The sequence below is a fragment of the Stegodyphus dumicola genome, chromosome X1, assembly GCF_044657685.1.
Source record: "Stegodyphus dumicola isolate Sdum_Otavi_A_Nest chromosome X1, ASM4465768v1".
Taxonomy (NCBI): domain Eukaryota; kingdom Metazoa; phylum Arthropoda; class Arachnida; order Araneae; family Eresidae; genus Stegodyphus; species Stegodyphus dumicola.
In genome coordinates, this window is record NC_140780.1 from 210228393 (window position 1) to 210251361 (window position 22969).

The 22969-nt window shown below is 34.5% G+C and overlaps 1 protein-coding gene across 2 annotated transcripts in view; it reads right to left on the reverse strand.

The window, feature by feature from the left end:
- Window positions 1-4512: 4512 nt before the first annotated feature.
- Window positions 4513-22969, reverse strand: part of LOC118193449 (leucine-rich repeat, immunoglobulin-like domain and transmembrane domain-containing protein 2) — a 237145-nt gene continuing 218688 nt past the window's right edge. For both annotated transcript variants that reach the window (XM_085808373.1, XM_085808371.1), the window contains one exon: window positions 4513-8707. In XM_085808373.1, the coding sequence (XP_085664499.1) occupies window positions 6509-8512 (2004 nt within the window). In that variant the 5' untranslated portion in view covers window positions 8513-8707 and the 3' untranslated portion in view covers window positions 4513-6508. The remainder of the gene's footprint in view (window positions 8708-22969) is intronic.

Genomic DNA, 22969 nt, shown 5'->3' on the forward strand with positions numbered 1-22969 from the left:
CAAAACGACAAAACTGTTGATTTAGAAATTATGAAATCTTTCGAATCTGATATCAGGTATAAGAACAGCAGATACCAAGTAAAATTACCTTGGAAACCGAATTCAAAACATTTAATGGAAGGTAATAGGGATATAGCACTTGAAAGATTTAAGAAATTGAGTAACAAATTTAAAATTGATAACTCTTTGTTTGTTCAATACACAGAGGTTTTAAAGGATTACGAGTTAAAACATATTATTGAACCAGTTCAAGAAGACAATCAAAATGATAAAACCCTATTTTATTTACCTCATAGAGCAGTCATCAGAAATGATAGAGCAACAAGCAAACTAAGAATAGTTTATGATGCTTCAGCCCATAAACCAAAAACACTCTCTCTAAATGACTGTTTATACACTGGTCCGAACCTATATCCTGATATTTTTGATTTATTGATAAAATTTAGACAAAATTCGATAGCCTTTACAGCGGACATTACACAAGCATTCTTACAGATAGAGTTAAATGAAGAAGACAGGGACATTACACGATTCGTTTGGAAAGATGATCCTAATGATAACAATGAGAGTTTGAAAATCTTTAGATTTACAAGAGTTTTGTTTGGAGTAAAATCTAGTCCCTTTCTTCTCGCTGCTACTATTAAGCATCACCTTAAAAAATATTCAGAAATATATCCTGAAACAGCAGAACTCTTAAACAACTGCCTGTATGTTGATGACATTATTGGTGGTCACCAAAATTTAGAACAAGCCCTGAAAACAAGTTTAGAAATTGTGAACATTTTTAATGAAGCTAGCATGTCACTACATAAGTGGCATACTAATTCCAAAGAACTCAAAGATATTTGGCATCGCAAAGAATTTTCGATGCAAGAATCTCCTGAAGTTGTCCCGATCAAAGTGTTAGGAATTAACTGGGATACGGATAATGATAATTTTTATTTTGACACTCAGCACTTGACAAATTTCATTTCCTCGTCAATCAACTCAAAACGTTTTCTATTGCAAACCGCAGGCCGTATTTTTGATCCTGTCGGATTTTATGGCCCTTTCACTATAAGAATAAAGTGTCTGATTCAGGAAATTTGGTCTGCCAAAATTGATTGGGACGATGAACTTCCACCTGATCTTAGTTATAAATGGAAAGCCTGGTACGAAGAAATTGAAGAACTGAACCACCTCAGAATTCCCCGCTACTATTTAGAAGGAATATTAGATGCAGATGTGAAACAAATAGAACTCCATAGCTTTTCTGATGCTAGTTTGAAAGCTTATGGTTGCGTGGTATATCTGAGAATAGTTTTGAACAATGGAACTTTTCAAACAGTTTTTGTTGCTTCCAAGAGTAGAGTTGCACCTCTGAAATCCCTTACACTTCCTAGATTGGAGCTTTTGGGTGCGCTTTTATCGGCTAGATTGAGTGATAAAATAGCAAAATCTTTAAAATACGAAGTAATCCTCTTCCACTGGACTGATTCTCAAATAACGTATTTTTGGATTCAGGGATCTCCCGAAAGATTTAAATCTTTCATCAAAAACAGAGTTTATGAAATTCAGAAACTAACTGAAAGCAATAATTGGTATTATTGCCGTGGGAAAGATAACCCCTCCGACATCATATCATGAGGAACTACTGTTGCTAATTTAAGAAATTGTTCACTTTGGTGGTTTGGACCAGAATGGTTGCAAAACAAACGTATAGACTGGCCAGTTCAACCGAAGTTTGACGTGGGAAACGATAAGCAACTAGAACTCTGTAGTAAGATATCTGTTTATGACGTTGTTGTGAAAAGAGATGATCAACTATTGGATATAACAAAATTCAGTAATGTGCTGAAATATCTCAGAATTATGGCATGGGTTAGACGTTTCGTTGCTAAGGCAAGAAAACTGCCTGCTAATAGTGGAACATTAAGTGCTTCTGAAATTCAGGACACTGAAATTTTTTGTGTTCGTAAAGCCCAGATGGATTTCTTCACACCTGAAATTAAGGCTCTTCAATCTAACAAGTCAATTTCTCCAAGCTCTGATATATTCAGCTTCGCACCGTTTCTTGATGAAAATAAAATTCTTCGAATTAAGGGAAGATTAAAAGAAACCGAATATACAGTTGACGAGAAGCATCCAGTTCTTCTTCCTAAAGATTCCAAATTTACTGAATTAATTGTAAAAAGGGAACATAATAACGTTCTGCATGCGGGAGTTGCAGCAACTTTAGCCAAACTAAGACAGAAATTTTGGATTCCTAAAGGCCGTCAGTTGGTAAAGAAAGTCTTAGGGAACTGTTTAATTTGTCGGAAATACGCAGTAAAACCAGCGAAACAAATGACAGCTCAGTTACCTAAAGATCGAATTGTTGAAACTCCACCTTTCTATGTTACAGGCGTGGATTTCACAGGTCCAGTTTACATCAGGTCTGGAAACGACATTCAGAAATCATACATCGTATTGTTTACGTGCGCTGTTACACGAGCGTTACATCTAGAACTCATTTCCAACATGTCTGCAAACAAATTCATTTTGGCTCTCAGACGTTTCATTTCGAGAAGAGGAAACTGTCGCACCTTTTATTCAGATAACGCGAAAACTTTCAAATATGCTGCCAAAGATTTACAGTATTTTTACAGCATAATTAAAAATACAGAGTTTCAAAATTTTCTAGCAAATGAAGGCTTGACTTGGAAATTTATCGTCGAGCTTGCTCCATGGTGGGGAGCTTTTTATGAACGCATTATGAAAACCATAAAGGAACCGTTGAAAAAGATATTAGGCAGAGCTCAATTGAATTTTGAAGAATTTATGACTGTGTTGACAGAGGTCGAAAATATTGTGAATAGACGTCCTTTGACCTACGTTTACAACGATTTACATGAACCTGAACCGCTTGCACCGGCTGATTTTCTATTGATCGGACATAAGGATGAATATCCATACAACTTTGCTGAGATCCTGAATAACTCTCCAACAAGAAAGAGTCTAATAAAACGAAAAGAATATCAGACAACACTTATAAAACAGTTCTGGAAAAAATGGAAAAATCAGTATCTTCTTGAGTTAAGAAATGCTCACTTCTTCGGTACACCAGAAGCCAAGAAAAATCTTAAAATTGGTGATATAGTTTTACTTGAAGGAACAACTAAATCTAAGTTCCTCTGGGATTTAGGTCGAGTAATTCAAGTCTTCAAAGGACGTGATGGTCTTGTACGATCATGTGTGGTAAAAACTAAAAAAGGGGACCTTAAGAGACCTGTGCAATTGATATACCCCCTTGAACTATCAGACTGAAAATGAACTAATTTTGTAACCTTTTAATTTTACTTCTTATATTTCATATTCACTAACATTAATTTTAGATAATTAGTTTAGTTATTACTAATAATTTACTGTTTGTAATTTGAATTAATATTTACGTATTGAGTAACATTTGAGTTGATGCAGTTAACTATATTTGTTTATTTTATAGAATTTCCTTTTGCAGTTTATATTTACATCAGTTGAATGTATTTGATATGTAAGTTGCTTTCTTATATTTTATTATTTGTATGCTGAAATAGTGATAATTTTTGCAAAAATTATCAGGTGGGGAGTGTGGAAAAATCCCCCAAATGATTTATATATCGCCGTTAGAGGGCGCTTCGCTTCTGAAAAGGAATGTTAGTTTTTAGTTTGCGACGTAGTTAGTTAGCAGTGAACCTTCGATGCAACGAAAGTTGCTTTGTAAATAAAATGATTATTTTTGTAGATTGTTGAAATATTTCACTTCATTTAGAATTAGAACCACCTTTCGCAATATATGTTCTTGTAAACATATGTTCTTGTATACTGTGTGTGTAAGTGATAATGTTGAGCCACTATCAAATAGTGGCTATTTATACCAACAAACAATACAGCTATTTCTTCACATTTCATCTTGATTTGTTTAGAAAGTAAGTAGAGATATAAAACAAATGAAAGCTATGTTTCCTTAAGTAGTGTAGGAATAGCTTTCATTTTCCGTTTGAATTATCATTATGTTACAAAACTATGGAGTTTAAGTTGATATTCAACTCCAGGTGCTGTCTTAGTAGAAACTTACATCTTAATGGATCAAATAATACAGATCTGTGAAATGTAAAAATAACATGCATTTGCATTTTTGGTCTTTGCATGGTCTAGAACACAGATTGAAATGCACTTTGTTACCTAATTTGATGTAATTAAATATTATACTTTTTTTTCAAATTTAACTATTACTTAGTTTAATTACAGTCTTTATGGAACACTTACCTAAGCATATTTAATTTTTTTCCTCAGAAAAACTGTTTTTTGGCAGAAATAAATTCCAGTAATTAGTTTATTGTGGTTTTATATAATCAAGGATTGTTTTACATCGTGTACGGCAATAAAATGTCATTTTGGGTATTATTTGCATTTGCAGACATTTACAACTCTGTTAAGTAATTGTGTACGTTTCTGGCACTGATTGTTTTATGAATATGTTGTTTTCAGTGAAAAAAAAAAAACTTATGCGACTAGCTTTTTTTTTATTTTTTAAGAAATAACAACCAACGGGCTTATAACAGCTTTATGCTTTTGGGAGAAACACACATTCACGCCATAATCGAAATAAACTGGGAATCAATTACATATGTGATGTGGAACATATACGAAGTGATGCAGTTCATTGAAGAGAAATGCCATGATTTCCAGAAAAATCATTAGAAATTATACTCACATATGTCAGTTATATAATGTACTTATACATTTGTGCCATACAAATAGACATGTAGCATAAACTCGGCTTATTATATATATATATATATATATATATATATATATATATATATATAGTTAGTAATTTATATATATTTTATTCATATATATATTAAACGTTTATTTACAAATTACAAAGGGTATCGCGCAGGAAATTGGGGAACTTATCGCAAATTGCCTTACGTTTCTCTTTTTAGAGCAAATATAAAAATGAAGATAAACATAATTGTATATATTGGATGAATAATTTATAATTCATGCTGAATAAATCATGAAAAATCTGAAGTTGCAATTAGCGATAAGTTCTAACTTACATATTCCTAATAAACTAATTTAGCGGTAGAAACTTTCATTCAGGTATGGAAAACAGGACATATATAAATTCAAGTTCTTCAATGAGCAATATATTCATCTTTTTTTTCTTTTTGTCAGTTCTTGGGAAACAATAGTGAATGAAGATGAATATAAATTATATAAAAATCATTAGAATTTAATATAAAATTTAACGTTTATTGTCTCTTCCACATCAAAACTAAATTAATAAACATGACGGAATGGAGGAATAGTATTCAAGTATTAAGATGATAACTTGATAATTCATTGGTTTAAAAATACTCAAAACAACAAAACATTTGTGATATATATGTAAAGTAAAATAATTATTAATAATTTCTTTTTACATGAAACATATTTTGTACAACAATGAACAAACGGCACCAATGTATTTTTTGTGCAGCATGGTTGAAACCTGAAGATTGAACATTAGCTTTCTATAAAATAGCTACATCATCTATATTGGTTGCTATAATAAATAGCTGCCGGTGAATACTTGTAAAATATTTTCCCGTCTTCTCTAAATATTAATATCTTTCATTTTAAATTTGTGCACATTAACCAAACACTTTATTTGTGCACATTAACCAAACACTTTATTTAAATTCAATTACAAGCACTCTTCCTCAGTATGTTCACTAGAAAGGAAGACGTTTATGACACATTTGTAACAAAAGCTCGCGCATAAAGAAAGCGTATGCACATGGAAATTCAGTTACACAATAAGTTCCACTGTTGTTAAGAATTGGATGTCAGTCTGAAAACGAAATGCATTCTGACATGCTAAAAAATGAATTTAAACCATTTAGTCAAATATATCTTTATGGTTGTAAACATAGTAATGTGGTTTCTCTCCCATGATTCATGCTCAAGTTTTAATTTTCTTCATAAAAGCTCATTTTAAAAAATTTTAGAAACGTAATATATTACATCTATTCATTTAGATGTATTGTTCTTTAATAACAAACAGAGATGCGACTGACTCGCATCATGAATGTTTTCATTAATGTGGATAAGATAAACTTTGTCAATAGAAACATTGATTTCACTTTTTATAAAAGAAAGCTCCTATTTCACACACTAGGATGCTTTGGGACATCGAAATGTTATGTTACAGTTGATACATTTATTTTACAATACTAACATCTTCTGGTAATTTCCATTCACGGCCTTAAGATGCATCTCATTCTAGTGAAAAAAAACCATCATAATTGTTGCACTATTTATTATGTTTGATTCGCCATTTAAAAAGTTCACACAAAATATTCCTCTCCGCAGAAAATGGGAAATAGCCACATGTTCTATTCGTTTCTGTAAATTTCTTATTTATTTGTCATCGGTTAGAATAATCGTACCCGTACTAGAAACAAACATAGATTATTAGAGATCACTGCTTTCTTCTATAATCCATTCAGTAAATGCCTTAGTCTAAAATGTCTGTCTCATATTCTCGTTCATCTCCCAGGCCTTCGTCTGGCGAATCTCTTGCATCAGGTGAAAAAACATGATGGATTTGTTGAGGGATTATGACTGAATTCCTTTTCCAACTGGATTGCGAAGGGCTACTATAACTATGGTAACTCTCATCTTTAAAGGAACCTTCAGATAATGGCCAAATTGAACACTTATGAGGCGGTAAATTGTGATCGAGATAATAATCATTAACTGGCTGGTTGATTTCGTATACCATTGGTCCAGTGCTATCTACGTCATCCTCTTCATCATCATTAGTTATTGGTCGACGATATTCTGTCCTTTCGTAGCTCTCTGGGTCCTCTTTGACAGAGTTATAGGATTTTTCATCGGTATTCTTACTTTCATTAGGTGGTATGACGCACATCTCTATACCTCTCTCAGTTTCACGAATAGAGTGTCTATTTAACGAATGAGAATACCACTTTTCAGCAGTCGGAGACGTCGCATTGTGGGCACTAATATTTTCATGCAAACTATATTGTTCTAGAGGTACTAAACTATTCATTTTAGTTCCTCCGTAGGCACTAGTTTCAGATCCACTACCAGGAGAAAGTGAGGCGGCATTACATTTGCCATCCATGACGTTTCCACTGTTAGCAGGAATACTTATATCCACATCAGTCGTATTTTTTACCACGGCTCCAACGTGATTGTTATTGAAGGAGAAAAAATGTTTATATATTGTAAATCCCCCACCTTTACTTCGATTTGGAAAAAGCCTTTGGTGTCGGAGCATAAAGAAGCTAAATACAAAAAATAAAGCAAATATCACAAACAGGACTCCAATAACTATTCCAGCAATTTCTTCCCCACTTAGAGCATCGTTATCACCTTCTTTTGGTACTACATTAAGAGTGATGTTAGCTGATATTCTACCAGCTGGATTTGATGCTACGCATAAGTAACGGCCACTGTCTTTGAGCATAACATTAAAAATTGTCAAAGAATTGACTTTGAGAGTTGTTCCCACTTCTCTGATCAGATACATTTGTCTTCCGAAAGACATAAGAGTCAAATTATTAATAACTCTTCCCCGCCATATCCAGTTTACACTGCCTTCTGGTACAGCATGCACACGGCAGCCTAGAGTTGCATTCTCACCTTCCGTAAAAGTGACAACAGGCTCCACTACGGTGACTTCCGGTTTACATGCAAAATCATCGATACCGACTGTATCCCAGCTTAAACCACGTAGTCGCTGAGGTTCAAAACATTGCGGTGGGCTGCTGATGGGAATATTATTGCGTAACATCCATTTTCGAACACTCCTTATATGGCAATCACAGTGCCATGGGTTCTGATGGAGATCTAAACCGTATAAGGAAGAAAAGGGTTCTCCCATTTCCGGAGGTAACGTCCTTAATTTATTTCCATCCAGTTTGAGGTATTGCAAGCTCTTTAAACCATCAAATGCACGTGGTTCAACAACTTCAACTTGACAGTTACTTAGTTCTAAAGTTGTCAAATGGGAAAGCAAAATGAAAGTGTCATTCTCAACCCGCTGAATCGGATTAGAGCTTAGTAGTAAACGACGAAGTAAAGGTGTGTCTCTTAGAGCGATCGCTGGAATCGATGTAATGAAATTGTTACTCAAGTCTAATTCTACAAGATTACTCAGCTGATAGAAAGCATCATTTGCTATACTCAAAATGCCACATCTAGAAGCAAATACTTTCTGAAGATTCACGAGTCCAACTCTAAAGAATGCTCGGAAAGGTAGTAACTGAAGGAGATTTCCACTAAGATCTAATACTTGAGTTTCTCCTCTTAAGCCGTCAGGTATTGCAACCAAATTGACACCTACACATTCGGCTGTTTCTTTTCCGTTCTTCCATTTGCAAGTGCATTCACTAGGGCAAGCATAGCTCATGGACGAACCAGGTATTACGCATAGTGAATGAAGAGCAACATAGAATATGTAAGAGGCTACGACGCTGTGGACTTTAGACATTGTATAATGAAATTTTGTTTCTGAAGTTCTCTACACCAGGTGCAGTCAACTGTGTAGGCGTAGACAACCTCGTAATCTGCAGAGCTGTTGATGCAAGTACTGCTGCATTTATTTTCAGAAGCTTTGAAACATCAAATTTCGTTCAGAACTCCATCGTTTGCCATCAGTATCAGTATTATTGCCAAGATGCCAAACCTGAAAGAGGAAAACATTAAAAATGGTGTTTACGAAACTCATAAGCAATATTATTCAACTTCATCAGCAATACAATATTGTAAATCACACATGCGGAAACTACATAAAATATTCCTAATCATGTTTATATAATTTATGCTCAAAGAATAACAAATAATAGTTTTGTAATTTTTACAGGCAAGTTAACGATTTACTAAAGCAACATGGTTAAACATTTATTCGTGTCAATATAAACCAAATAGCATTTTAAATATAATCATTTGGCAGAACTAAGGATCTGGAAATATACAGGGTGCCGCAGCGTTCATAGCGTAATTTGACTTGTGTAGTACAATGACGTACTGCACATGAACGTCATTGTACTACACAACGTCATTGTACTGCACATGAATGCGCGCCAGCTCATGCCACATTCGTGTACTAATGAGCTGCCATTTCGAGTGAGACAGTGATATGGATTCGTGGAGTTCACAGCATCGTGCCTTTGCTTTTGAAAGTTATTTCAAGAATAACCACTCTGTTATTGCTACCCAGCGTTTATTTCGGCAACATTTCAATTTGGGACGTTATGGGAATGTTCCAGATGAACTGATCATTGCGACAAACAGTTCCAGGTAGAGTAATTTCCCGTTTTGGTGACATTTCCTAGCCGCCTCGCTCACCTGATCTTTCATGTGCAGACTTTTTTCTTTGGGGCTACCTGAAGCAAAATGTTTTCCGAACATGTTGTGCCACCATTTCTGAGTTGAAGGATCGCATCAGAACTGCCGTCCTCAATGTCCCAGGGAATACGTTACGCCGAGTTATGGCAAGTTTCCAACGTCGCCTAGATGAATGTGTTGTGCAGGGGGGCATCATATTCAAAACGTAATCCAGGCAGTGGACAATGGACATTAGTAAATGGCATACCTTTAACTATTAATTGACATTATAGTTATTGCCTTTGGTGTGTTTTTAATATCTTACTATGAACGCTGCCGCATCCTGTATATACTATGGTACGATATTTACTGACATATAATCTTTAAACAATTTTTGCTAGAAAGGAAAATGAGAACTCAGAATAATTATATCTCAACGTTCAGACGCAGTTTAATTTTCAGTATTAATTTAATAGATATATAGATAGACAGAAATATGGAGAACAGCTGATATGCACAAACGGTAAACAGATACCTTGCCCCGTGCTATTTCTAGGCCAAAACACTCATAAACAAGTTACATTTCGATTGTGATTCTTACTGTTGCATTACTATGTTTATGTACTTTTCTGTTCTAAATCTGGGAACAAGATATTACACTTTGGAGACTAAATTTTGATAGTCAGTGGCGTATAATCTTGATTTGTTATATCTTTTTAATTTATGCATAGTTTCCATCAGCAGCAACATTTGCTATTTTTATACTTATCGTTCAATTTACGTTCCAATTTATTATTGATACTACGTAATGTACTAGTATTTGCACGTAATGTACTTGTATTTGTGTAATGCACTTGTATTTGCACTCTTTTTCATTCGGGCTGTTATCACTGGTTCCTACTTATGAATTGCTTGAAGATGCTATGAAAGTTTATATCGACACATAATTCCATAATGTAAAAGTTGTTAGTTATTCGGAGATTTTTTATAGAATGCATTCGGGGTTCGTGGGTATATTTTGTGTATCGTTTCGTTGTTGTAAGTGTTTACGACTATAAGGAATGCGTCGAGATTTGATAAAAAGAACTGTTTGATTATCGACTATGGACGACATAGTTCAGCACTGTAAGACTGAAGATGTGTCATTATTTTAATTATTTTGCACTTAAACTGCTTGAGTTTTAATAGGTATATCTTGAAAGCTAAAATAAGTCGGTTGCTGGAAGCTTGCTGTGACTTGCAGCCGTCAATGGATATTTGAAAATATAATGGTCTTGATGTTTTTTTTTTTTTACTCGCATATGTAGGTTTTGGTCATTTTATGTTTAGGATCCTGATGCTGTTGTTTTAGGCCGCTACTTTTGCAAAGTGGTCTACGCACATCTATAGTTCTATAGATATCAGAGAGGACTTTCACTCAGTAATTTTTAAGTTGAGTTGATGGTTGTTGTTGATTAATGGAACGCATAAAATGAAGCCTAAAACAATTCTGAACTACGGTTATGAGCCGTTACCTTTGGTTAATGACGCGCTGTAAAGTTGCAAAGATTTTTGAAAATTCTAATACATTTCATGATATTATATTTTAAAATTCACTAAATTACAACTTCAGATTTTGGCTTAAGGATTTCTGTATATACTATATATATATAGTATATACAAAGCGAGAGATAGAGACGAAATAGTAAGAAATTCAGAAGCAAATCCCAAAAAAAAAACATTATAAGATATTTCTCGCGCCTTCTTGGCGTGGCTTCGTGGTCTGCACGTTGGGTGCGTATTCTAGAGGTCCACGGTTCGATTCCCGGCGAAGGCGTAGCTGATGTTTCATCTTGCCTGCTTCCATAAATCTTAATGTCTCTACAGTGGCGCCCGAACTAAAAAGGGTGTTGGATGATGATTCTCCTCACCCAGGATTTGGTGATTGTGTCCCCTAAAAACCCCAGACGCTCTTTAAAGGGAAAGCATATAAGATATTTCTCCCGTTTTCTTGGCTTGCCTTCGTGGTGTGGAGGTCTACAAGCTTGTCGCGTATTCCAGAGGTCCGCGGTTTGATTCCCGGCGAAAGGTTTGTTAATTTTTCTTCTTGCCTGCTTCCAAAAATCCTAATGTCTCTACGACATGAAATCCAACACCAGTAAATTTACAAAATATCCAAATTAAAATGCAGAAAAAAAACCCATCAGCTAAATGTTTTCAACTGTTCTTAAGTGTGGACGTTTCTCCAGATTATCAGAAGTTCTATCTGACTACGATGGCAAATTATTCCTAATTTCGGCAATTTATATAGCTGGATTTAAAAGATGATTTTAAATTTGTCGTATTCACTTCCCCCTTTTTTTGAATGAAATTTTCTAGCAAAATCTTTCTTCACGTTTTATAGTTCGAAATAAATGCGATTAAATCATTCTTATATTAGCTCTAACCATCAAAATAGAAGACACATTTCCTTTGCATGTAACAAAATGGAAAACAATTTAGAAAATAAAGACCAACGGAAATATATAATGCATTAAATTGTGCCTAGGGAATGCTTAGGAAATTTTCCATACATATATGACATTTATGCATTACAAGACCTTGCAGACAATTATTTCTATTTAGCTCTACTCTAATTCTAAAGCATAGAAATCAGTATTCAGTTTCTACCATTTGTTTCTGTGCCCTTTCCTTTCAAATACCAAAGTAAGTTTCTTTATCAAGAAAAGTGATCTGATTAAAGATACAGCAATAATTAAAATAACTTCGTAGATCGCTCAGCTTCCGAATACCAGTGGAACTGTTAGTTCCCAGATCTAAGATTTCGTAAATTTAAAACCTAAAACTGGCTTAAAAGGCAAGCTATGTCAAAGGTACCCTTCTGCAGGTATTAACAAAAGTGTGACTGTTGTAAGAAATAGACGGGGTTATACTCCGTATTGAGGGAACACTTTCCACTCAATAGTATCGATTTTGAGTTGAATGGATGTGACCGACGACTCTCATCATTGTTTAGCTCCAGTTTCGAATTCCATGTATATATTTTGCCTTGAAATCGATACTGGCATTTAAAAGGTAAGCTGGTCTGCTTTCTTTCTTTCTTTCCACCGACAGCGAGGCAGCCGGTCCACTGGGTAGTTAGCATATCGGCCAGATAGCCCCGCTGACGGAAATAACTTGAACAAAAGACACACTTATAAATACATATTGTGCTCAAGACGACTGCTGGGGGCAGTGCAAACAAATGCTAGACGAAGACGATAGCGCATGATGGAAGAAGGGTGCGTTGCGGGCGTGAAGAACAATTCCAGTTACATATTTACAGAGTAATGGATAGGTGGTTACAAATACTAAAAGTAATAAGAAGTAAAATACTAGAAAGTAAAACAATGCATAAAATAAAAAAAAAGGCAAAACAGTGGAAACAATACATAAAATAAGGCAAAATACATAGTTCAAGGTTCATAATTCAAGGTTTACAGTTCAAGAAGATAAATATATACAGGGAATAAGAAAAGCCGAATAAGCTAACTTAAGATAAAATTAATTCGCTACAGGTACAGAGCATACAGGGGCTGTGCTGGTGACGAGGATGGTGGCTGAGAATTACTCCAGCCTGTCTGAGATTATGCGTGCAATGTTTATGCAATCGCATATGCGTTTCAATGCATTGCGATTTTTTGAAGTAGCTTCGGCCCATGCATGGATGTGGTTTGCTACTGGTTGCCTAAGATGATATTTAGCGGTCTCTCTGCAAGCGAACAGATAGTGGTCCGGATCTCCTACCATCCCGCATGAGCAATGCTCGTTTTCGCGTCGTCTGAAGCGATGCAGGTAAGTCATGAAGGGACCATGTCCTGTTAGATACTGAGTGAAGTGAGACGAGCCAGATTTTAGAAGCCGGCAGACTTTTGGAAAAAATCTGTAAACTCTTCTGCCGGTGGTTTCTGTCTCCCTCAGATGTTGCCAACGTTTGAGTAATTCTCTCTCGAGCTCAGCTTTTAAGAACGAACCCGGGAGAGGCACGTTAAGTGTGCAAACGTGGGGGTCAGTTGCTGCTCTTTTGGTTATTGCATCTGCAATTTCATTACCCAGTATTCCAGTGTGGGCAGGTACCCACTGGAGTTCAGGCCTATAGTATTTAGGTGTTCTTAGTAAGAGTTTTTGTATGGCCCTGACGAGTGGATTTTTACTACATTTGCCTTGGATTGCCTGGAGGCTAGAGGCTGAGTCTGAATATATACTGGAATAGTTATTTTCCAGTGCGTAGACAAGTGCAGCTTTTAATGCAATCAGTTCAGCCTGAAAGACTGAGTTGTGGTGCTTAAGCTTTCTTTCCCAGGTCTTTAAGATCTGGTTCCCAAGTAGAACACAGTATCCGCTACCGGTGCCACATTCTCCCTTGGAACCATCGGTGTAGATTGCAGTGGCGTTGAACCACGTTGGTGACCTGCAGTTAATCGAGATATTGAATTCGGCCGGGTGGCAAGGTGGCTCGGGAATGCTTTGCTCATAGTCAGTGTAAACATAAGTCCTATCCCATAAACTTAAGCTGGTCTGCTGTTAATCCACACTGAAATAATATATAATGCGTATCAAAATATAAAATATGCAGTTAATTCCACGTTTATGTAAAGAAGACGGTGCGCTGCAGTAGAGCAGAAGTCAACACCTACTTCAGTTCATCTCATTTGATTTTGAGATTGTCGTAAATATACCAATCCATACATACTAATAACTCGAAACTGTTTGCATTATTTCTGAATATAATACATATATGAGAAGGAGGAAGCAGTGGGTGAGAGAACACAGCATAGGCTGTTAGAAAATAAGTTATTTTCGGAATTCCTCTAAGCTTAAGCCTTTCAAAAACAGTTTTAATGGCATTTTCAGAAACGTGTTTGCAGTATCTTTAAATTTATAGAACTAATTAATGGAATGAATAATTAAAAATGTCAGTCATTTATTTAAATCTATTTGAGAATTCCTTTCTTAGATATTTTTCCCCTCTTACCGCGTACCTTCGTGACGTAATTGGAAGTATGTTTAGCTAGCAGCTGGGAAGTCCAGAGTTCGATTCCCAGTGAAAGCACTGAACATTCTTTATGTTTCTCGGTAGCAGAAGAATTTTAATAATGACTCTATACAGATTTTGAACTAAAATTTGGCGGGCGTCACTACTAGGAATTCTCGCTTTTCTAGTCTTTCTTTAAGTTGGGAGAATGTAAAATATTTCCTTTTATATCACATGCTTTCATGGTGTAACTGAAGCATGCTCGTACCAGTTGCCCGGATTTCGAATCCTGGCCAAGGATTTACATATTTTTTATATATCGTGCTTCTGAAATTTAAGTATTCGCTAAGATATTTTCATGTGTTCGTTTATTATTAATTGACCATGCTCCTTGTTGCGGTAAGGATGGTAATATAATTGCTACTGGAAGCACTAACAACCAAAACGAAGCAAAAATTTCTCATCTACATTTTGAAGCACATTTGCTGCATGTTAAATAGCATACTAGTAATTTGATATGGTTTTAAATCTCGGCAAATATGCTAGCTTATATGGATGTTACTGTGGTTTTCCCCTGCGTGATGTGAAATGTGTCAGTTTTCGTTGCTAAATACTCTATGTAGGCATCCTTTCCCTTAGGTAGATAATCCTCGAATTATTTCACATAAGCAATTAAACTAGCCATTGAAACATATCAGAGGTCCTATGTACATTGTCCTATATACTAGAAGCTTTTGTCACTGAAAGCTTTCTGAACCTACAGCTCGTTTTAAGCATTAAAGGTGTTAAGTTTTTGAGACATTAGGTAATTTTTGGAAGAAGAGATGAAAAATTAGCAACGCCTTTGCCGGGAATCGAATCATTGACCTCTGAATACCAGTTCAGTGTGTTGACCACTACACCAAGAAGGCACGCTAGGAAGGCGGCAGAAGTACTTCACATACTCCCCCTTGTAAAGGGAGACTGGGGTTTTTAGGGGACCCAATCGCCAAATCCTGGGTGTGGAGAGTCATTATCCACAACCCTTTTAGTTCGGGCGCCACTGTAGAGACATTAGGTTAATTTGGAAGCAAGAGAGATTAAAAACTTAGCAACCACCTTCGCCAGGATTCGAACCACGGACCTCTGAAATACCGGCCCTGTGTGCAGAACCACTACACCACGAAGGCACGCTAGGAAAGTGGGAGAAATACCTTATAAAGTTAGCTACACCTATATGACTGGAGCAAATATCACCTTTTAAAACTGATCTATGTAATATTAATGTTATTAATATAATACCTAAGCCTAAATACTGATCGTTATAAATATAGTGTTGTGAGTCTTAAAACAATGTAGTCAAATATATTATGAAGATCAATTTTGCGCGTGAATCTTTCATTTTCTTATTTTGCTAATTTAAAATTCTAAGAAAAAAGTTAAACATTTAGGGAACTAAGAATTTTCTTTAGTAATGACCATTTAAATACAAATTATTTATTTAATTCCTCCTAAGACAATTTAATATACATAGGTAAGTGATGGAAACATATTGTGCCTATTCAAGAAAATTTACATTTTTGAATACTATTGCGATAGGAAGAGAACACAGCGGTGTCTACGCAGCACAGAGTGTGAAGCTTAAAGTATGCATTAATCCAATATAGCAGCTCACCAAAAGGAAGGTTTTCGTTTAGGTTAGAAAAGTTTCAGTTCTAAAACTTCCGAATTAACTACGTCATAAGTGTTATGCAAGCTCTGGCATAGATTTATCTAGAAATGATGCAGTCCAGAAATGTTATTATTATTATTATTTTTTTTTTAGAAAAAAGAGGAAATGTCCAGATTGAAAAGGAGGAAATAAGAGACTATTAATAAATTAAATTATAAAGCTGATTTACATATTTTTTTTTTTTTACCTTGCATGTAAATGCTTCCTTCCTCTGCCTGATTTTCACTTCAGACAGTTGCGAAACCTAATATAACGACGAGTAAGCGGACTTAATTAATTTTATGTTTAATCGCTTTAAACAGTTTTAGATAATAATCAAAGAAAAGTATGTTTATTAATTTAACAAGCAATTTTGTATCGAATAAAAAATGAAAATTTAGAAATATATATGCGCAGTAAATCTTTAATTTAGCTTTACAAATAAAAGGTTATTTTATTTTAATATAAAATCTCATATATTTCAGTTTTTATGTTTTGCACAAACGTAGTAAACATATAATTTTGAAGTGAGAAATGTGCTTAAATCAATTATTGCTGTAAGAAATTTGTCTGAGATCACTTCCATTGCAGATGACTAAACAGCAGTTAATTAAAAAAAATAAAATAAGATACTTTTTCTCCAAGAAGTTATCCGCTGCTTGTAGTACTTTGTCTGTAGCATTAGATCTAAAGAAAAAGAAATAAAATCTCGACGTTGAGTTTTTGAAGAAGGTAGCTTGAAATTCCAACGGTACGATAAAAAAAATAAAACAAGTAAAAGCATAGAAAGAATGTTGTTTACGAAAATTGAAAAATAGTTCTGCCCAAGAGAAGTGCAGTAAATTGGTACTTTGCTTGCAAGACAACTGGCATAAGTCGTGAATTTTTAGTTGATACTCTAACAGCCAAATCTACAGTAAATTTCGAATTTATAAAATTTCGAATTTCGTTCAGAATTTATAAAAGCTTGTGTTTTTAAAAGAATAAGTTATCCTCCTTGATATGAGCAAAATTCATGGTATAAATTAGTTTCGAAGTATCAAAACATAAAATGCGGAAGAGACTTACACCATTTTTATATACCTTTGTATGTGTAGCATATTGAGTAAAAAATCGAATAAAACGCATATCAGTAGACGTGTTTTCTGTTTGTGAAATAATTCCGAACTATGCGTTACCCTGTTTCCCTTGTTATATACAACATTATTAAAGTGATATACAATACATGGAGGTAAACTAGAAGAGAGAAATCAAGTTCTGTTTCAAAAGAAATTTTATTCTTCAAAACAACATTTTCCTCTTTTATATTTCATTTTTCAGATGCAGGCTTTATACGTTTCATTCCATAAGTATAGATATATATAAAGAAATGTTAAGTAATTGGGTTACCTTTCTCTATTCATAAAATATGAATACTCCGAAAATATTTATATTGTTGCACTCGTTAGGTAGAAATACACTCTAACCTATTTTTGTTGTGCTTATGTACAACTAGAAGCGTTTTTAAAATCCTGAAGAGCATGGATTTCAGCTTTCTTTCGATGCAGAAGTATGAACAATTATTAAGCGCTGTAGTTCACATGTAAACTCAACACTATGATCGAAAATTTTTATAGTGATTTTACATCACCTTCAACACAACTGTGAACATGATGAAACATGCTTACCAGACTGAGAATTTGCTTTTGTTTACGTTGCAGAGATTTTATGGTCAGTGATATTTCAGTTATTATTTTAAACATGACTTCCAAAAATGTAGTCCAAAAATGAATAAAAAAGTTATTCTTCATGAAAAATAACAATTGCTGTAATGGCAAACAATTGCAATAATGTCGAAGACTCTGATAGTTCAGAAATTGTGTTTTAGCCTACGTCTGACGATGAAAAAAATTGTTATCTATGAAGTATTCAAGTAAAGATAAAAGTAAAGTGCAATGAGAAGATAAAGAGATAATCTCGATATCCCGGTTGAAAGCGACAAAGAAGAATTGAAACATTTATCTTCACTTATTGAATTATTTTTTTAATTATTATTGAATTATTTAATTTGAATTCAGCTAAGAAATCATTGTTTTTAGGATGTTGTTCTTTTTGACTATATAAAATATAAAGCACTTTAGGTGTTGTTTGCTACTTTAGTTTAATTGTCTATTAATTTAGTTATAGTTACTTTAGTGTTTTTTTCTTTAGTTTCTGTTACATTAATTGTTAATTTTAGTTGTTAAAACATTCCCATTTATCATTACGAAACCACAGAGAATTTGTGTTATACGTATTTTGCTTCGGAATATATCTATCTTAGGTGACAGTTAATCAAATTACATGCGAAGCATACAGAAAATTGGAATATTTTTGGTTAAAAACATTCTGTAATACCCTATATTTATATATCATTATTGTATATTATATATATATATATATATATATATATAATCAAGAGATAATAATTAAATGAAAATGAACCATGAAACGGGACAACTTGCTAATAGGAAACATTCACGTCAAATTTAAAATAAAAACAATTAAAAACTGAACAAAAACAATTTAATAAAACTAGTAAAATATAATATACGAATATATATATGTGTGTTTGTGTATGCATATATATATATGATATTTTTAATATATATGTATATCATAAGGTATGAACAATTATTAACTCCCGCCTTCTTAGCATGCTTTCGTAGTGTAGTGGTCAGCACGCTTGGCGCGTGTTCAAGAGGCACGTGGTTCGAGTCCCGGGGAAGGCATTGCTCATTTTTCATCCCTCCTGCGTTAAAACACCTAATGTCTCTACAGTGGCGCCCGAACTAAAAGGGTGGCGGATGATGATTCTCCACACCCAGGATTTGGCGATTGGGTCCCCTCTTTAAAAGAGAGACTATATAAGGTATTTTTCCCGCCTTCTTAACATGCCTTCGTAGTGTAGTGGTCAGCACGCTGGGCGCGTAATCCGGAAGTCTGTGGTTCGATTCCCGGCGAAGGCGTTGCTCATTCCTCAAGTCTCCTGCTTCGAAATAACCTAATGTCTCTACAATATGTGTGTGTGTGTATGCATGCATATGTTTATTATATTTGAATATATGTATATATATATACATTATATTTTAATATATATAGTTTTCTCCATGTGTAACATGTATACGAGCCAGTTTCCCTTAAAGTTCTCCACGAAGGCATCCCTCCCTTCAGGCAGATAGCCCTCGTGTGCTTTGCCATAATTGAATAATATAATCCAATCCAATTCAATTTGTCTCTATCACATTTCAAAAGCTTTGTGGGAAAATACGTGGTTTTCATCTGATTTAATTTTTACCATAATATCGAGGGCTTTATAATTTTGATGTATGTATTCTGAAGTGTTTCGGTATTTGCATAAAAATAATAAAGATTTTCTGTGTTTAATTCATAGCTCTAACATGCTTTTTACAAATTTCCAACAATTCATTTTGAGTGTCTCTAATAAATGAATGTTATTTTCAATTACTTAGATCTTGGCTAATTAATTTTTCATCATCTCCGCAAGTTTATTCAAGATTGACGTAATAACACTTTTGGTTTTTTGTATGAATAATTAAAACAATTTACTGGCAGAAAACTAATTTTCCTGCCATTTTCTGTAAACGATACGTAAAATTGTATTTTTAATAATAATAATAAATTAACTTGATTTTATCAGCTATTAAAATTGTTTTATTCACAATGGAACTGAACGACACATTGACTTCTCATGTTTTGTTTCTTCGTTTCTAAGCAACAGTTTAGGTATTGCTACGAGTAATTAAAAACTAATGTTATAATGAAGCCATAATATGTCTTATTTTGTAATCCACGAATAACAGCGATAGCTATAAAAAAGATTTAATATTTTAATAAGAAAATACCAGTCTAAAAGAGTGCTTTACTGAAGGTCGACCATGTTTCTTTCTTCTTCCTCTCCTAAACTCAGGCCCTCCCATTCTGTGTTCAAGCAAAGCAATTAATAATCTGGCATTTTGCTTATCAGACGGTATCAACGGAATTTCTTTTAACCTTTCTAACGGGTGACAGCACGAGTGAAAAAAAGAGTCTTGCGTAACATATTCTAAAACAAATAATATATTTTAAAAACTTGTACGCATAATTAACTACTGCTTGCTCTTGAGAATTTTTTAAAGAACACTGAGGGTGTAGAGAAAAGGCAAATAAACGAAACGTACAAACTGAAGCTAAGCTTTAAGTGAAAAAGAAAGAGCAGTAAAAAAAATGCTTATGAGGAAACAATAGAATTTTTTCTCCTTCTGTCGACTAGCACTTACCTAAGAACAATGAAAGCGAAAACTGTATTTTAAAAAGAAAACAAGTAGAGTTTCTGTGCTGCTAAAGCAAAGGTTTAAGCTCTCAGGAAAAAATAAAATAAAATAAAATAAAAAATGGCTTTCGCTGGAATTTGCTGGAATGACTGCAACTATTAAATTAGCTGCGAAATCATCCAACAATGGTGATATTTCTTACCCGTTAATCGACTATTTTTAAAGGCAGATACAGATGCATCGCTTCTAATCATCACAGTCATTGCACAAAGAATGCAAGCATGCATGGAAAAGAAAGCCGAAAGAAATCACCCGGAATGCGTAAAATGATTCGCGTGCCATCGCTTTACATAGCGCTTAATTTGGGGCTTAATTCGCATATTGTTTATTCTAAGTTTATCAGCTAAGATTTTTTTAATCTCGGCGAAGTGTATTTTTTAATCAATGATAGAAGAAATTAACACAGGGTCTTGGATACGTTTTTTGAGTGTCTTGTGTGCTTCATGGTTGATGTTTCTTTAAATTTGTTTAAAGCAAGTAGTTCTTTCATTTGTAGGTTCCAACAAAATTAGCTCTCGATGTTTTAATAAAACAATTAATTAAAATGCTGGAAAGCAAGCGGCATAAATTATATTAATTAATATCAGTTTTCATCAATAACGGCTGATTAACCAGGCCAGTTGTTCCCATATACTGGATATTAAATTTTAAACCTAATGTAAAAGTGATGTTAAATCTAAAATTTCGTCATTCATTATCACCTTAAATTTGTTATAGTAGAGTTAAGATGGCAGACTGAATATAATTAAAGCAACTAGAAACATCTGTTATTTCATCGAAATACATAATAAAAAATTTCATAGAAACAAGAAATGTGTCATTTTGTTCCAGATAGCCAGATAACCCATCTTTGAAATTTTACCGGTAATTTGAATGGAATTTTCGATAACGTGTTGTCTAACTTTAATTCAACTTTTCAGAACACGAAGAAAAACCTCGTGTAGTCATCTATCTCCTTTAAAGAGGACTATTTTTCTGAAATTTAGGTAAAATTTAAAACTCTGTTATAACACAGTAGAAAAAGGAGTATGCTTCATAAGAATGATACTTTAAGTTATAAGGTAGTATTTTCTTCTTCCTTCCTGTATACCTTCGCGGCGTAACGGTAGTACATTCGGTGCGTATTCAAGAGGTCCAGTTTCAAGTCCCGGCGACAACATTGTTCATTTTTCATGTCTCCAGCATAAAAAAGTCCTAATGAATCTATAAAGCATATCATTGTACTTACGAAAAATGATCTGCATATGAAGAAAAATATATAAAGAAAAACTGAAATTTTTCTTGATAATAGAAATACAGCTAGCATTTCACCATTTTTCGCTTATTAACATTATGAAAATTATCTTTGACAATAGCTTTCCCATTTCTCTCAGCAATTGTTTTGAAATATACTGGTTGCCATTAATTAAGGAAAAATTATAAAACTGTTGATTACTCAAAAAGTTACCAGTAGAATTTAATGAAACTGAACCATAGTATGCAACACATGGTAAGGTATAAAATGACATGAATAGAATTACTGAAATGTTTGCTGCTGAAGATAATCATCCACAATGCGAGATATGTGCGGTCTGGCGTTGTCGTCCTGTAACTGGAAATCATCACCCCGGCATAAAGGCACACATAAGCAACAAAGAACTGAGATGGAGATTCTCGGTTTCTGAGCATTCTCGGTTCCATGTGAAAAGGCATGGAGGTTTGTTCGTCCGTCCAAAGAGATACCACCGCAAGCACAGATACTGGTTCCTACGTATGCATCTCTTTCACGAATGTTCGATAGATGATAACAGGTTTCATGTCCTCTCCAAATCAAATAACGCCTACTATCGCTTTGAAGGCTAAACCTGGACTCATCCATAAAGAAAACAACCCTCCACTGATCAGTCGTCGAGTGGATATGTTGATACGTCCTCCTCAAAATTTCCCTTCTATGGTCCTACGGCATGCAAATGAATGTTCGCCTCGCGTACAGACCTCCTTCGGAAGCTTTCTGCGTACAGTTGACATTGATATCCACCCTATGGTGGCTGCAGCAAGAGAGGATCTAAGTTGATTCGGAGATGCGATTCTATTCCTTCGTTCGCATAACAAGGAACATCGGTCATAGGCACTTGGTTGGTTGGCCGACCTCGGCTGAACCTCTTGGATGCGGAATCTGTGGTTAGGAACGTTGCCAAAGTCTATAAACTACAGCAAGACTCATATTTAGCTATCTGGCTACTTATGCCTGACTTTGCCTTCCCTCTTTCTATACGAATTGGTTCCCTCTAGTCGCCCGACAGCTCACCATCCCAATTATTTGAGCAAATGGTGCCTGAAGGTCATTGTTACGAATTGGTTAGCGAAGATTTCTTATATCACAGCGAAATTTACAGGCTTTCTCTCAAACATGCAATTCTATGCTCCTCGCAGATGACGTATTCCGGTAGAAGCGCCAGAATTTTGCATAAACGTTTACCCAACAACTCTTATTTGACAACATATTTGAATTCTATACGAATTGGTTTACGAGTTATTGCTATTTGTTTTGATTTTCCCTTAATTTTTGGAAACCGGTGTATGTGCTCTTTCTTCCTTTTCTAGAAA